Source organism: Hippoglossus hippoglossus, chromosome 21, assembly GCF_009819705.1.
Source record: "Hippoglossus hippoglossus isolate fHipHip1 chromosome 21, fHipHip1.pri, whole genome shotgun sequence".
In the NCBI taxonomy this organism is placed as follows: Eukaryota; Metazoa; Chordata; class Actinopteri; order Pleuronectiformes; family Pleuronectidae; genus Hippoglossus; species Hippoglossus hippoglossus.
In genome coordinates, this window is record NC_047171.1 from 3,330,098 (window position 1) to 3,345,702 (window position 15,605).

Sequence of the window (15,605 nt, forward strand, 5' to 3'; positions counted from 1 at the left end):
GCTGTGGGGCAGATGGAGTAACAACTGTAATACCAGGTTTCATTTTGACTGACTCTCCTCTCCTCTCCTCTCCTCTCCTCTCCTCTCCTCTCCTCTCCTCTCCTCTTCTCTCCTCTCCTCTCCTCTCCTCGCCTCTCCTCTCCTCTCCTCTCCTCTCCTCTCCTCTTCTCTCCTCTTCTCTCCTCTCCTCTCCTCTCCTCTCCTCTCCTCCACTGGTAATATGTGTTGGCCCAGGCCACTGTCAGGAGTCTGCGCTGGGAGGAGGAACAGAGGAGGTTCTGTCGGCTCCTGCTCAGCAAACGAAACGCCCTGAGAAATATTTTCCTTCATAAAATGATTGCTGAAGCTGACACCTCACCCGCGTTTCATTTCACTATTCAGCACAAATTTTACAGTCAAGATTTAATGTGAAGTTAATGGCAAAATTAATTAAATAATGTTATGCTAATGGTTCCGTGTTTATTTAGCTATCCCCTCCCGGTGCTTGATCTTTGCAGAAGACAAGGATTTAAATGCACACTCACCTCTCTGTCTCTCTCCTCCTCCTCTCTCCCTCCCTCCCTTCCCTCAGTCGACTGCCACTCAGTTACTAGCACCATTAAGCTGTCATAACACGGCACATATAACCAGAGGTGATCCCAGGACTGAGTGAATCAGGCTTTCCCCGGGGGGGGGGGATCGCCACCTCAGGGTATGGGGGTGATGGGCACCGCATGTAAGCAGAGGCAACCGCTGGGCCTAATAGGAGCTGACAAGTGGCGGTCCGACAGGGGGACATCATGGCTTGGGCTGTTGCTATAGAAACAGGGCCGTGTTTTCTATAGGCCATGTGTGGCGGAGGGGAGGGGTTTGCTATAAATAGAGGCTTTGTACACTTAACTCACGCCCCCCCCCCGCTGCTTGGTCTCACCACCGTTCTAGACCTACACCTGCTTGGTGCTGGAATTTATATGGTTCTTCGTCTTGAGCTCAACCTTCCACTGAATGAGGGGCAGGAATTTGACTCTTCAACAAGGCAGCATCACCTCTGTGGGGGGGGGTCGGGTCGGGGGGGCTCTTCCAAAGGCACAGGCTGTTTACAGTCGTCAGGGAGTGGTGTGTCGGGGAAAGTCTCATAAAGCCGTCTGTGACAAATGAGTGGAATCTGATAAACTGCCTCAAGTGATGGCAGCAGAGCGGTATTGTGGGTAATAATAATATAGTGAACACCTTTAATTTTACAGGCCTGAGCTTGTTAAAGAATCTTCTTTTTACGATGACAAATTTAAATTCAAAACCCACTAACTGTGATTTGATTGAATGAATTGTGTGTTTTAGTTAATTGATCTATTCACACTAACCCAACATGATAGAAAACACTTAATTGAATGTGACCCTTAACCTTGAACTTATGTATTAAAGGTATGTAATTTAAATACATAAAGTCAAAATGCTAACACTGGAAAATCCATACAGGGGAAGTGTTTCTACGTTCTTTTGATATAGTTTCCGGTTTTCATTCTCTCTCCTGATTTCACCAATGCTGTATATCTGGAGCGCACTGCTACAGCAACCCCCCCACCCCTCAAACCACAGCATTCAGTGGAACTTCACATGGCGCTCCACACGAGCACTTTATGTGGTGCATTTAAAGAGGAGACGAAGAATAATACAGTGGCAGCATGTGGCACCCTTTCCCAACAAGAGCTGGTTGATGGAGATCACCACTGGGCCACATGTGGATCATTATTCAGAGCCAGGCAGGAATAGTTAAAACTTCAATGTGCTCTTAGATGGCGGCTTTGAAGAAGGGTAGAGGGGGAAATGCTTTTTAATCAAGGCCTTGGAAAAACAAAAGCAACAATGCCCCAACGTTAGAGGGACCATCTCCAAACCTAAAGAGCCAGATGGTTTGTGTTTGTTTGCGTCTACTGAAGGGAAACCTGAACTAAACAGTGAAAGAATCAAATAAGTCAATCTTTAATCATTTGTTTGCTTGTTCTTTAACACTGAGCTAAAGCCCCCTGTAGGGATTCTCTGAGAGGCAGGCACATCAATCTCTTTCTTCCAGCTTTAATGAATTGAAATCAGTTTTGGAATCAGACTGTACAGAGAACCAACCAACGGTCTCTTTTTCCCTTCCTTTTTGGATGGATTCTAGATAAGCGTATAAGACTTTACCCTGGATTTGGTCTGGAGCCGAGTGTTTGGCAAGAGTCCACAATGTAATTGTTTCACTATGTTGCCGCTAACTACGACTGAGGTAGCACATGGAACTCTTTCCTAAACTAGGGTGTCTTAGTCCGGGCCTCCGAAACAGTATTCAGTGTCAAGACCAATCAAGACAACTGTAATGACACTATTACACCAAGTATAGGAATATTCACAGCAAAATATCATCTCAAAGCAGCGAAGCAGCAAACTGCAAATCACGTTCATTCATTTGTCAAAAGATTTTGGGTCGATCGCTGCGTTTATTTTGTCCGTATTTGTGCACGTCCTTCTGAAAGAGGTCAAAAGCAACAAAACGGACAAAACGTCAGTACCACAGGAAGTCATCGGGGTTAATATTAAGACAATCATAGGACATGAGTACGTTTATTTCAGCAATGCGGTAGAAGTTAGTTGAAGTGGCTCAAGAAAGACAATACTCCTAGTTACGTGTTAATGGACGTTGCCTTAGAGCCGTGTTTGTCCTGCCTTAAACCAATATGACCTCTTCTCATGCGGGGGGGGGGGGGGGGGGGGGGGTAAGGGAGGTGAAACATGGAGACCAGAAGGCCCCCCCCCCCCCTCCACACACTGACCGTGTTTGCTATGCTGTTGAAATTGCTTTAAGGATTGTGTGAACAAATCTTAGCGACGCAGTCTCAATTGACTCCCAGGGTTGTTTCTCCAAACACGTCAATCCCATTAGCAATTACAGGCTGCAGGATGCTGTCGCCTGCTTTAAACGTCAGATACACACGGTGATGAGGTATTTTAATAATAAGATCTAGAGTTACTGAATGCTCTGTGAAAGGTTTAAAGTTTAAGTTTAAATCTGGAGGCCTTCTGGACTTCTCTGCATACAAGAGATGTGTACTAAATGTTTGTTTATTTTTATTTCTGTAAAATAAACTTAATCATTAATCCGCCTGAATCCAAACTCTTATGTAAGGAGAAAAATGTCAAGAATCTCAAAACTGCCGAGAATACTTCCTATGATTGAGAGCCCTTCCTGACCATATCCATAAATATGTTTGTCAGAGAGCAGAGATTCCCCCACAGGCTCGCCCCGAGGTGACTCAGCTCTCCCAGTGTCACACAAGGGAAAGAGCGTGTCGGCTAATTTTATCACACAAAGCGTCGTGTTTGTCACCGCAGCTCCTGTGACAAACGATCCCTTATCTTGAGGGCTGTTGTGTGTTGTTGCTGAGTAATGTCCTGGCCACTCGCTCTCATCTCTGGAGCCTTCACGGGCTTCAGCTGCTGCGCTGTCACTTTGTCGCGCGTGTCTGTGTATGTTCACATCCAGGGACACAATCAAGGATGCAGAGAATTTCAAGTAAAAAAACACACTTTCTTTAATTTGTACAGAAACAGAGCTCAGTGTTTTCTGTGTTTGCCATTTCCTCTTTAACGTGAGCTCTCCGGCGCTCTGCTTGACGGCCTTTCCATTTGCCTGCATGTAATGTAATGAAGACAGACTCTTTTTTTGCTTTCCATGTCACAAACATGCTCCTTCATTTGAGCTGATGAGAGTGACATCTGTAGAGCCTCTAGTTTATTCTACTTCCATACTAACGACTGCAAAAACCCAAGTGTTAGGACCTGGAAAAAAAGTCTCAATGCATTGTAAAGGAGATGCATAAAGAAATGTTGGCTTTCTTTAAATGTGAGGATCTAATAAGAAGTTGCCTCAGGGTAGCAGGGGGATCTTGGCCCCCATTGGCAGAGCAGCATTAAAAGCACATGTTTATGTGACCTGGCAGATCCGAGAGGTTGTAGCTGCAATAATTCATGTCATTGTTGACTCCGTGCCCTCTTCCTCTTCCTCCTTCCTTTCCTGCTTGGCTTATCTCTGCATCAACGGACTCGATTTACTCCTCCTCACGTTCTAGCCTGGAGCCAGGGAGTCCTGTTTATTGTTTTTCAATCTGAATCACAAGAGACAGGAAGAAGAACTAACGCAGTTTGAATGAATCAATAACTGAACAATACTGTCTGTTCTTCTGTGTGACGCTGTCCTCCAGCAAACCTCCACCCTCGGGAACCCAAACACTGGCTCTCTAACTCCAGAAAGAAAGTCAAAAAGGAAAATATCTATGGGATACATCCCTTCAGGATCCCGACTTCTTTTCAGAACATGAGTTTCAGATAAGGGCTGTGGGATAACGCTGCCAAAAAGCACACATTTGTCCACACACTTACAATTTCACAATCTCTGTAAAGTAAGTGCACGTTGTGAACGCAACTCTGAGACCACGGACTGCACTGGGAGTGCAAGTGCAAGTTTCAAAATAACTTTTTTTCCCAATGTGTGTGCACAAGTTTTTACAAGGTTTCAAAACAGACCGATGCACTGTGACATATCGGAAACTCTGACAATGTGTTGGAGATACACTTTAAAAAGAGGGCTACAGTTTTGAAGAAGGAAAACTCGAAAACAAAATAATTAGATTTTGTTTTTTTAGCCTTTGTTGTAATCATGATGACAAATCTCAGGTACACTGCGTATGATTGTTATTATGATCATGCTGCTGAACTTACCCTTGTCTCATTAGTTACAGTGAGATTATTGGATATTTTGATGTGAACTTGTGCCGCATCCTCCATGGTTTTCAAGCCATGCGAGTCCAAACCCTATTTTAACCTTATCAGCTGTGTTGCATTATTCCCTTTGATTTGTTGGATAAAAGACGTCCACAGGTGAGCAGTGGGTTTTGCAAGATGAGACAGGAGTTTATGGTTTGTTTCTACCTATCGCTCACTAACTAAGAGCTGTTATTCCTGTCTAATAATTCAGGAAAAGCAGCAGTTCTTCTCAGTGAAGAAATGCAGAAGGGAAAGGGATTAATGGTCAGAGCAAAATGGGACGACGCCCAAATGTGGACACGCAAGCAGGCAGAGGTGACGATGAGGTGAAAGAGAAGCTTACGAGCCGGCAGAGACAAAAACTCCGGTGACGGACTTTACGACCGACTGCGAAGGCGAGTTTACACGCTGGGGGGAGGGGGCGAGAAAACAGCGGTCAATGCAGGTGGAGGTTCGAGCCAGGTGACTGAAACAGGTTGGGAAGTCTGAGGGGCAAACTGGGCAGACTGGGCAAACTGGGCAGAATGTACAGGAGCAGGAGAGGACTCGTGACAGCGAGTGAGCTTCCAAAGAGAGAAGGAGCAGGGGCCGCGTTATTGGACGGTGGGAGGAAAAGAATTACCTGAGAGCCGGTCCAGTTGGTTGGAAGCTCTCTGACCTGCTTCACAGCTGTTTCTTGTTAGAGCTCTAAAACAAATTCCCAGAGTGAGATGGTTTCCATGCTGAACGCTGCCCTGAAGAAGGAGGCCAGGAGAGAAGGGGGTTTATAAGACCCTGCTGTGTGAGTGTGTGTGTGTGTGTGTGTGTGTGTGTGCAATGTATAAACAGTGTAGTTTAACGTTTTATCTCATCGGGATAGATGACCTGAGAGCGCAGCTGACAGCACTTAAGACGCTCTGCCCTGTGTTATGAACGCCGCTAACACTCTACGCTGAGCCGCTCTTGGTTTCCTTTCAAATCGGTCCCTTCTTTAAAATGATCAACGCTTAAACACAGCTTCAATAACACGACACGGGAGAAGTTTCAAGTCGACCTTTGATTCAACCCGGGTGCTGAGAATAGACAAGTGTAAGTAAGCCTTGTTGTAGCTGGTGTACACAAACGGCGGAGGCAGTTTGGAGAGAAGGTACAAGTAGAGTGGACTAAATGTTTTTTTTAGACAGTTTATAGATTGTTTAAAATCCTGAGATTTAGACGGATGAGAAAGAGAAAGCAGAAGAACGTTAGCTGTGACCCACAGTTACGATTGCAATGGGCCACATGGTTTTAGAGCTGCTGTAAACCTCACGGCTATTAATGTCACCCTGAAACTAATGGACGTCGTTCGTTTATTTGATAAAAACCTCCATGCTGGTGGATGTAAACATTATTTTTAAGGTCCCTCAAAGAAGAATTTACATGAATCTGCATCTTAAATAGCATTTTTTGTGTCTTCCCTGGTCAAAAGGGATAAATGTACTTGGCTATGTGGGACCAGAGACACATCTCACAGACTCAGTGCGGCTGTTTGACGGAGACCAGGCGAGGTCCGTCCAGGAGATACTCCCCAGCTTTCCTGCCGGGGTCTGGAGAGCGGTCTCCCCAGGGGGGGGGGGGGGGGGCGCCTCACCTCAGGGTGACCCCCAGCTGAGACAGCTTTAGATTGATGTGCGCTGCCTCCTTCTCCCACGCACTGTGAGCTGTTTTGGGTATTTCCTCTCTGCCTTTCCCTCCTTTCCTTTAAAGAATGAGCCGTGTTTACGAGCCAGAGACGCTGAGTGCTGAGCTTGCGCTGAGGACGGACGCTGAGGATGCTCTTTGTGCGGCTCCTCCAACAGCTGTGTCCAAGAGGTTAAAGCTCTGAGTTCCCGCCGTCTGACGTGACTCCACTTCATTGTTGTGTTGAAAGACCGCAAGAATGGATTTATGTATAAAATTGCTTTTTTATGTGTTTTTAAGTAATTACAGAAAACACAGGATAGCAACAACCCCCTCTCAGTCTTTGACCTAAATTTAAAACCAAGGCTTGAACTCATTTCTTGCTGCATCTTCTGGAATGTACCGTCAGTTTATTCTTACCAAAGCTGCAGCGGTAACAAACCCGATGCGCTGATTGCTCGATCAAGCTTACACCTGCGTTCCAAAGTGGCCAGACAATAAATCAGAAGTGTGCACGGGAAGCTGATTATCCTGACACCTCATCAGTCTTCACCGAGAGGCCCACTGGCTGCCAGAGGAAGAGGCTGGCTACCTGTTTGCTAACATCACACGGGCAACACCCATACACCCGCTAAACACCCGGGCCGGGTGATGCATGGCTGTCATTAGGCAGCGATCCCGCTCCCCCGCTGCTGGACACAGTGTGATTGCCTCAACGCAGCCAGGTTAAAACCTTATGACTTAGATTTTTTGTGTTTTTTTAGTCGGGTGTAAGTTTCGGTCTCGCCGAGCTTTTCTTATTCCCTTTGTTACTGAATGGATTTTAGTATCACGGGCTGAAGGCAGCCCAGGTGAGATAAGGTCTGAGGAGCACTCAGTCTTTAGAACAATTAGGAGAGGCAACGCAGCACCTTGTAGGCCAGGTGATGGATCATACTGGCGGTGGGTTCGCTGGGGTTGATGCCGAGACTAAGGAGTGATTGTCTGAGGCAGGCGTGCACGTTTGACAGTGACTAATCGCAGAGGAGAGCAGCCAGCTGGGTCTGAGCAGGTTCTGTAAACAGGCCGGGACAGGAGCGGAGGCTGCAGAGGCCCGTGCCGCCGCACAACAGCCCTGCGAGATGACACAACACATCTGAGGGAGTGGAGGAGGAGGGATGAGGGCGGCGTGTCAACCACATATAAATATAGGCCCCGAGGCCCTGATAGCAACGGACTTGATTTCAATCTCGACCTTGCTGATTAAAAACACATTGATACTTACCTCACTGCTAAAAAGTCATGGCATTTGAAAATGTATAAATTTGCTCTCATCAATATATACGATATTATTAACAGTTAAATTCAAATGAGTAATGTGAAAGGTGTCACTTTCCATCAAAGACTACAGCTCCACTCATGAGACATTTTAGTCTCTGTGAGCTCATTGTTTTGGATGAATTCACCTAAAATGTCAGTGTTCAGATTGGTTCAGTTCCTCCGCTCTCGTCAACCGGATTTCCAGCAGCAGAAATCTCTGCTTTCAACTGGAAATAATATATAAAAGGGTTAGAACGCCCACTGCACACTACCTGCACATCACCAAGCGTCAGCAACAAGCTGTAGAGAGAAGTGGTGGAAGTAGTGAGCTAAAGACACAGTTAATTGCAAGTTAACGAAAGCTGAGTGTGTTGGACGTGTTGGCAGCTCTGTGCTAACAAGCTTGTGGGATTAGCACTGCTTTCATACCAGTGTTGATTAATTTTTAAGAATCTTACTTTGACAAAAGAAAGAATAAACTCACACAGTCACTAATGTTGTTGAAATGTGAAAATCTCAATTTTGATGGAAGCATTGCGGTGCAGTGCCCCGTCGGAGCTACAGCTACTCACGTTATATTTGAAACATAAGCGTCCCAGCACTACACCTAACACACGACACTGTTAATACGTTACAGGCCTCAAGTACAATACCCTCTTTTCAGTGCTGACTGAAAACCTGTGGAAAACAACCGTGTTAGTCTTCCCAGGGACTGAGTGTTTCATGTGTACATCATAACATATGCAGACTTTGTACGAGTTCGCAGGGACTAATGAATTTCCGCTCAAACAAGCTCCTGACATTACGGAGACCATTGGCCTAATCCACTTACCTTCTGCCCAAAATCCCCCTATCAATAAAAAAAGGTATCATTTTACCCTCCCTGCGGGCTGTTAAAAGCAAAGAGCCACTCTGTTAAGACTTCCTTTCATGGATGCCAGTGGTTTTCGTGCTCTCCTGTAAGCCTCTAATCCCTCTGTCGCCATCACTCGCCCATGTACTCACCCTAAAGGAAGCGACGTCTTGCAAACTAAACCTGCAGATTTCATGTTGTGTGTGTACTGCAGGATTCCCGGATTAGGCTAAACATACACTTTTTTATTAACCTTGAGCAAGACACTTGCTGCAGTGTGACAAGCGTGTTTAGAGCAATTCACTGTTTTGTGTTTGAGAAAGAAATTTGTGTTCCCTCGCAAAGAAACATGTTTGTGTTTGTCTCAGTCACTTGCTTACTGAGAGAGGACTGCAGAACAAATCAGTGTTTGTGTGTGTGTGTGTGTGTGTGTGTGTGTGTGTGTGTGTGTGTGTGTGTGTGTGTGTGTGTGTGTGTGTGTGTGTGTGTGTGTGTGTGTGTAATAGTAAACGTGTGAGAGCGTATGCATGCTCATGAGCATTTGTGTGTAGCCGTTGGCACGGTGCTGTGTAGTTAGGACCCAGGCCAACTTTTTCTGCTGGAATTTCCTGTCTGAATTGAACACCCCCCACCTCTCCTCTGCTCTTCACTTCTCTCTTTCTTTCTGTGCTTTCCTCTCTCTCTCTCTCTCTCTCCCTCTCTCTCTCTCTCTCGCTCTCTCTCTCTCTCTCTCTCTCTCTCTCTCTCTCTCTCCCTCTCTCTCTCTCTCTCTCTCTCTCCCACTGCCCTTTTCTCTCAAAGCACGACAAAGGCTTTTTTTTTTCTGGAAATCATTGCCGGCCGGGCCTCTCAGGGCATTATTATTATCGTTGAGTACTTCCTCAAAGACATGAGCCCACTTCACTCTCCACTCCAGCGTGGTCCTGACCCGGGGCTTCATTTGGACGTAATGAGAGAGTGCTTTCCCTTCTTCTTTCCCCGAGTCACCAGACTCGAAGGGACCTTTGTTAACATCGAACACCTGGCATTGTCTTTAGCGAGAGATCAAACCCGGGGTTTAAGATGCAAACGATGAAGGAGGAGACGATATGGGGCTGGAGCTGCTGTTCTTGGCAGGATGTTTGGCTCGTCTGGAGCCTCCTCATGGGGGCTAGGGGGCAGAGATATGTTCAGTCTTAAAACAAACACGTTATGAGACATCAGAGCAGATATGGGGCCCTGAAAACCAGTGACTGGTTCCTGTGGGCTGGATTGATTCATAATATAAGATTACCTCACAGAATCACCTCAGTGCAGTGGGCACGGTGCACTTCAATGAATTTTGAGCCCTTGCCATGTTTTTTTCTCCAAATAAGAACACAGTTTGTGTAAAAAGAGAAAGAGTCAGTGAACCTTTAGCAGTCGACATCATTACCAGAAGGATCATTATCAGATAATAACTAAATCTGCGTCTCGTCATCCAGCTTTAACATGTTGTATACACTGCAGGCAAAATACACTGTACACATCTGAACAGTTACCAGCCCCAGACAGGGTTTTACAACTCTTGGAAAGTTATCACGTGACCACTTCATCCTCCGCCTGCAGTGTCACCGTGTCTCGTAAAAAAAAAGTTTTTCTTTTGTCAGCTTGAAGTCCTCCGTGCTGTTTTCTATATACGAGGCCCCCGGTGGAGTAACCCTGCGTGCCAGCAAACCCAGAGGGGACATGCGGACTGTAAATCAAGAAATGGAGGCGTGTGAAACGTTCCAGCCACGTACCTGTCGGTATTTGTCCCCGCAGCCGATTAAACAATGCAGCTGTCTGGGTGATGGAAGGGCCTGTGCTGCCCTTATCATCCCCACATCCAGCAGCCGCAGCCGGGGAATCAGGCTCCTGGGGACTTTTAGTGTGTCTAAACTTTTATTGAACTTTATTGTGCAATGGAAATTTTACCAAAATGTTTATGAAGGCTTTTTACATTTCGTCAGGTGTCTCTCAGGAGGAGATATAAATTAATAGAGGGAGCCGCCGGTGGAAAACGTAAGTTTACGACTTTATCGAAAGGAAATCAAATACATATAACACATCAGAAGTACAACGCAAACTAATGAGCACATAAAGCACAAAATAAATGAAAGCAAAAAAAGAATAGGATGTTGTTTGGCAGATTACTCAACAGCTCTCCAGTGCATCCTGACTTTGAGCACAACCTGTCTTTGTCACAGTCTGGCCTCGTTGTCCCAGGCTCTCCACTGGACATGTGCCAGGCAGCACAAGCAGAGGGCACCTCTTAGAAAAAAAAGCCCAAACTTCTGGCTCCACTTGTGAAACAAAGCTCAAACTGCTTTTCCCAGCTCTCACTCCCTCTCTCTCTCACTCATTCACTGGGTGCCTCTCTTGGCTTTGTAACACACAAGTTGACTCGGAATTGGCTGCCTGTCTCGCAGACAAAAGCGATGGAGGGTCACTGGCGGGGATCCAGCAGCATAGATCTTGATAGAAACACAAAGCCCTTGGCCTTCTGAGCTCCAAGACAAGTGGAGATAAGGAGTGTGGGGCACCAGACGGGTTTCTACAACTCACTTTGATTTAACAGAGAGAGAGAGTTTTCTTTTTTTCTCTGTGTTTGTGTGTGTGTGTGTGTGTGTCTGTTCATCAATTCAATATTTGTGAAAAGAAAAAGAAGAAAGAGGGATAAATGTTTCTTTCAGTTGACAGAACCTTGTGGCTCCAGTTTTTTTTTTTTGTTGGTGTCCATTCTCAATTCCAACCTCTCCCTCAGCTCTCTATGCTGGTGCTAGTTATTTGATTACTCTGTGAAATATGCAGTTATTGGCAGAAACGTCTCAGCGAGGTTTTACTTCACAATAACAGGAATTAACCAATTGTGCAAAAGTCTTCCTCTGAACATTCTTACTGTATCTGTGGTATTTCAGCGAAGGCCACGATGGCCGTGCATCAGTCGTTTCAGGCGCATCCAGACCGATTTATCAAAGGGAAAGAAACCAGTGGCTTAATGCTTCATCTTAAACAAACGGCACAGCAGTCAAATGGTTCACGGTTCAGAGCTGCCTTCAGGGGAACTCTCCTCTCCCAGTCATGTGTAATCCCATCAGAATTAACCAAGAACAAGATGCCACGGCCTCGTGATGATTGCCTCAATCACAACAACAAAAGCCTCAATCAGGGTTAAGTAGCAGTAATGTCTGTCTTTGTTACCGGCATCACCCAAAACAACATGCAGCGTTCGGTCGTAGCCTCCAGGCCCAGAGTCCTGTTACGCCTTGTTTTCACAGCGCTGGTTTGAGCAAGTGAGGAGCCCCGAGGCCCGTCTCCGACAGGAAGGTGTTTGAGAAGTCTCCACGCAAGGCGATATTTTAATTGCTGTGATTACAATGGACTGTAAGTGGTGCAAATGTCACCTGAACACTTTGCAGAAATGTCAGCAAGCAGATTGAAAAGATATTTCAGCCTTAATTTAAATGAAGTTTTTATATATAGGCTGTACTGTATTTAAGAGAGATGTTGATCTTGTCTACTCACCACCTACATCTTGTTGTACTGTTCTTATGTCACTTATTATATATTATATTATTGGCTCAGGAGGTAGAGCGGGTTGACCATCAACCAGAAGGGCCTCTAAGTGCTTTGAGTGGTTGATACAACTGGAAAATATATAAATACAAAGCATTTAACATTTAACATTTAACATGAACCCTCTTGCGTGAATGTTCTGCAGAATCTGTTGAGTCCTTGTAACCAACCTCAACATGTTCTCGTGCCACACTGGAATTACACTGATGTGAGAAGATCCACCAGTAGCCGCATTTTCACCTGGTCTTCTGTCTGGGATAGAGACAGTGACCTTTAACCTCAGCAGTCCGGGCTCCCAAGCGGCTCCCGGGTCATCTCAGGTCTCCTGGACAATGTACAGCCAAAGAATCCTAATAGCAACCAGGGATCAACTGAATTGCTCTATATGCTCCGTTTATGTCTCTTCACAATACAGACTCTCTCTCTCTCTCTCTCTCACACACACACACACACACACACACACACACACACACACACACACACACACACACACACACACACACACACACACACACACACTCAGAGTCATTCGGGGTTGCTGTTTTTGGTTTCCTGCATGAAACATGTGAAACTTCAGAGGCCCTTTGTCTCTGATTACTCCCCCCCCCTCTCCTCCCCCCCGATCCTGCTCAGTTGTTGTAATGACAGCAATTAATGAGGATCGGCTGTGTTGTTCTAATGAGACTTCCCTCAAGCCTCTCAGACCATTTATGACAGGAAATGGTGGAGTTGTGCATTCTTTGTCTGACACATAAAAACACATTCATTGTTGTGTAAAACCTGCTTTGGTCTCATTGGATAGAGCCGGCCATTAATGAACATTCTCGGGCCTCAGACAGTGTGGAAGGTTTCAATTACCGATGCATTAGAGGAACTGTAAAACGGTACAGTTGCGTCTCACACTGCGTCGCAGGCGGAGCCAGGAAGTGTATTTCTGACTTTTAACATTTGTCCGTGTGGTTCTGAATTATTTCCATCCTCTCCTCAGCTTGAAGAAATGTGCCGCCACAAACATCCACTGCCTTTGTTTGAGTCTCTGTGTTTAATTTCTCTCTCCTTTTCGCCCACAGGTGCCCACCACCTCTTCCCCTCGTTCCATGCACCAATCCCGATCGACATGAGGCACCACGAGGGGCGGTACCATTATGAGCCACACCCACTTCATGCTATGCATGGGTAAGTTTAAATATTTAAATATTCTGATCCACAGAACTTTATTTGATATTCTCCTGGTGATCCCAACGGTTGTAAAGATAGCAAACACACACAATATAGATGGAGCTCCATTACAGAGCTGATGAAAGGTGATAGAGAATATTAATATACTGTGTTTGAATATTAATGAATGCAATGAGATTATTGGTCCAACAAATAAAACTGAAAAGCTTTATAGAGTTTATCATTTTAAACTCAAAAAGACAAAAACAAAATCGTTCCTCTACGTTTCTCTCTTACAACAGGGTAAAATAACTCCAAAGATTTTAAAACTAATGATCATCTTGTCAATTACTCAATTGAAAACAGCACAATAATTTTTGTTAAAAGTTACACTTAAAATTAAGCAACACCATTTATTTCAATATTTTTATGTCTCCCAGTCTCAGCAGAGAAAACCCAGTTCAAATGCTTCAAAGCCAGATAAGTTACACAGAGCGAGAAGGAGACAGATGAAGGGAGACGAGCCACGTTAGCACCAGGACAACAGGCCGTTAACATTTCCTCCTCCAGATCCTCCTCTTACATTTAATGCTCTGGGACTTGGAGAGCTCTCTGCTGCCGGCATCTCCAGAACCCGAGGAACTCTGCCAACAGCTCTGCTGAGAGGAAATGTAATGAAAGATGTTAGAAGATACAGACACTGTTAGCAATTTTATAGTAAAAAAAAACAAAAAACATTATTACTGGCTATTGAAGTTATAAAAAGTCTTTTATGTCACATTTATACATTTTTCATTTGTAAAAAAAAGGACATTAAAAGTCATAACTTATCCTGGTTTGCATAAATATGCTGGTGGTGCTTGGTCCTGCAGCTTCTTTTTTACGACGTGACCTAAAAAGAAACACTCATTTATTTTCTGTGGCATTACCATAAAAGTCTGGCCTTCTTAACATTACCAGGCCTTCCTGTGCTTATCTGGAATATTCAAATCCAGGAAGGGAACCCTGCAGGAGTAAGATCAATAGAGGTTCCGTGAGAACTGCGCTGTTACATTTAAATTCAGCAAGATCAGGTGATACACAGTGTAGGCAGAGCTATTCATCACCCGCAGAGCAAGGGACGGGGTGCAGGGGGGGGGGTGGAGTGGGGGGGTGTGTGTGCACCCAGTTTGTTTTGATAAATGTGATGAGACTCTGACAGAGTGCTCCCACTAATTCATCAAGACCTTGATCTTGCTGTCTTTTCCACAACCCGCAGCAAATTCACCTAATTACTGTGCGTTGCTGCAGAGGAGAGGAGCCGTGTGTCGTGGCTGGTCACTGCACGTCAGGGCTCCACTTTGTGTTACTAACACTGTGTTAACTCCACATGTTCACACACACAAACTAATGGCGAGCGCTCCATCATCAGTGTTTCATATAATGAGGGCTGGCGGTCACACGTCACAGCGGCGTTGTTTCCCGCCGCGCTCCCTGTTTTTACAGTGTGAGGAAACAAATTGATAGAGAAAACAGAAAACTAAAGGTTGGACTTTTATTTGGGAGAAATTGTTTGCTCATATACTTCTAGAGGTATCGTTCATTAGTCGTAATCAAGGTAAACGTTTGAAATAATCGTGGTATTGATATTGATATCACCCAGCCCTAGTTTGTGTCAATGAAAACAATTTCGAGCATTTTATTCTTTTCCTGGACACAGGAAGACAATCAGGAAGCAAATGTGTGTGTCTTTGTCATCATTTACCACACAACTTCAGTGTGTGTGTGTGTGTGTTGGAAAAGTAGCCTGAGAGAAAAGTGCTAATCCTGGCCTGCTTCTTCACTTTCGCCACATGTTGTCGGGGAACGTGTCGGAAAGTGGTTTCAGAAACTGTCAGATAATATTAGAACGGTTCAGGATCCAGTTTGCTTGAAACTTTACAAGTCGTTTCATCACGTTTGAAACCAAAAGGTTTTGTTGTTGTTTTTTCCCGGCGTTACATTCAGTCACCGTACATCCTTTAAACCTTCCTCTGTTTACAAGCTGTGACGCACACAGGTCTGATCAGAGAGCAGTTTCCAGGTTGCAGCGTCGGAAGATCAAGCATTTTGTTCCACATATGCATCTTTCAGCACATTTCCCTAATGCTTGATCCAGGATTTTAAAAGTAGCAGTTTTTTCCGGCTGTGGTCTCCGTGCTGTTCACGAACTTAGCATACCAGAGAGAAAGAACCCTGTCTGAACAGTCTCTGGAATGCATTAGGAAGAGCCTCTCGTGAGATGACAGGAGAACTCAGACACACAGACAGCACTTCCACACCGCTG

The 15,605-nt window shown here is 45.2% G+C and overlaps 1 protein-coding gene across 2 annotated transcripts in view; it reads left to right on the top strand.

The window, feature by feature from the left end:
- The window catches only part of gli2a (GLI family zinc finger 2a), a 71,614-nt gene that overhangs the window by 25,920 nt on the left and 30,089 nt on the right, over window positions 1-15,605 (top strand). For both annotated transcript variants that reach the window (XM_034574611.1, XM_034574612.1), the window contains exon 3: window positions 13,213-13,318. In XM_034574611.1, coding sequence (XP_034430502.1) covers window positions 13,213-13,318 — 106 coding nt within the window. The remainder of the gene's footprint in view (window positions 1-13,212; window positions 13,319-15,605) is intronic.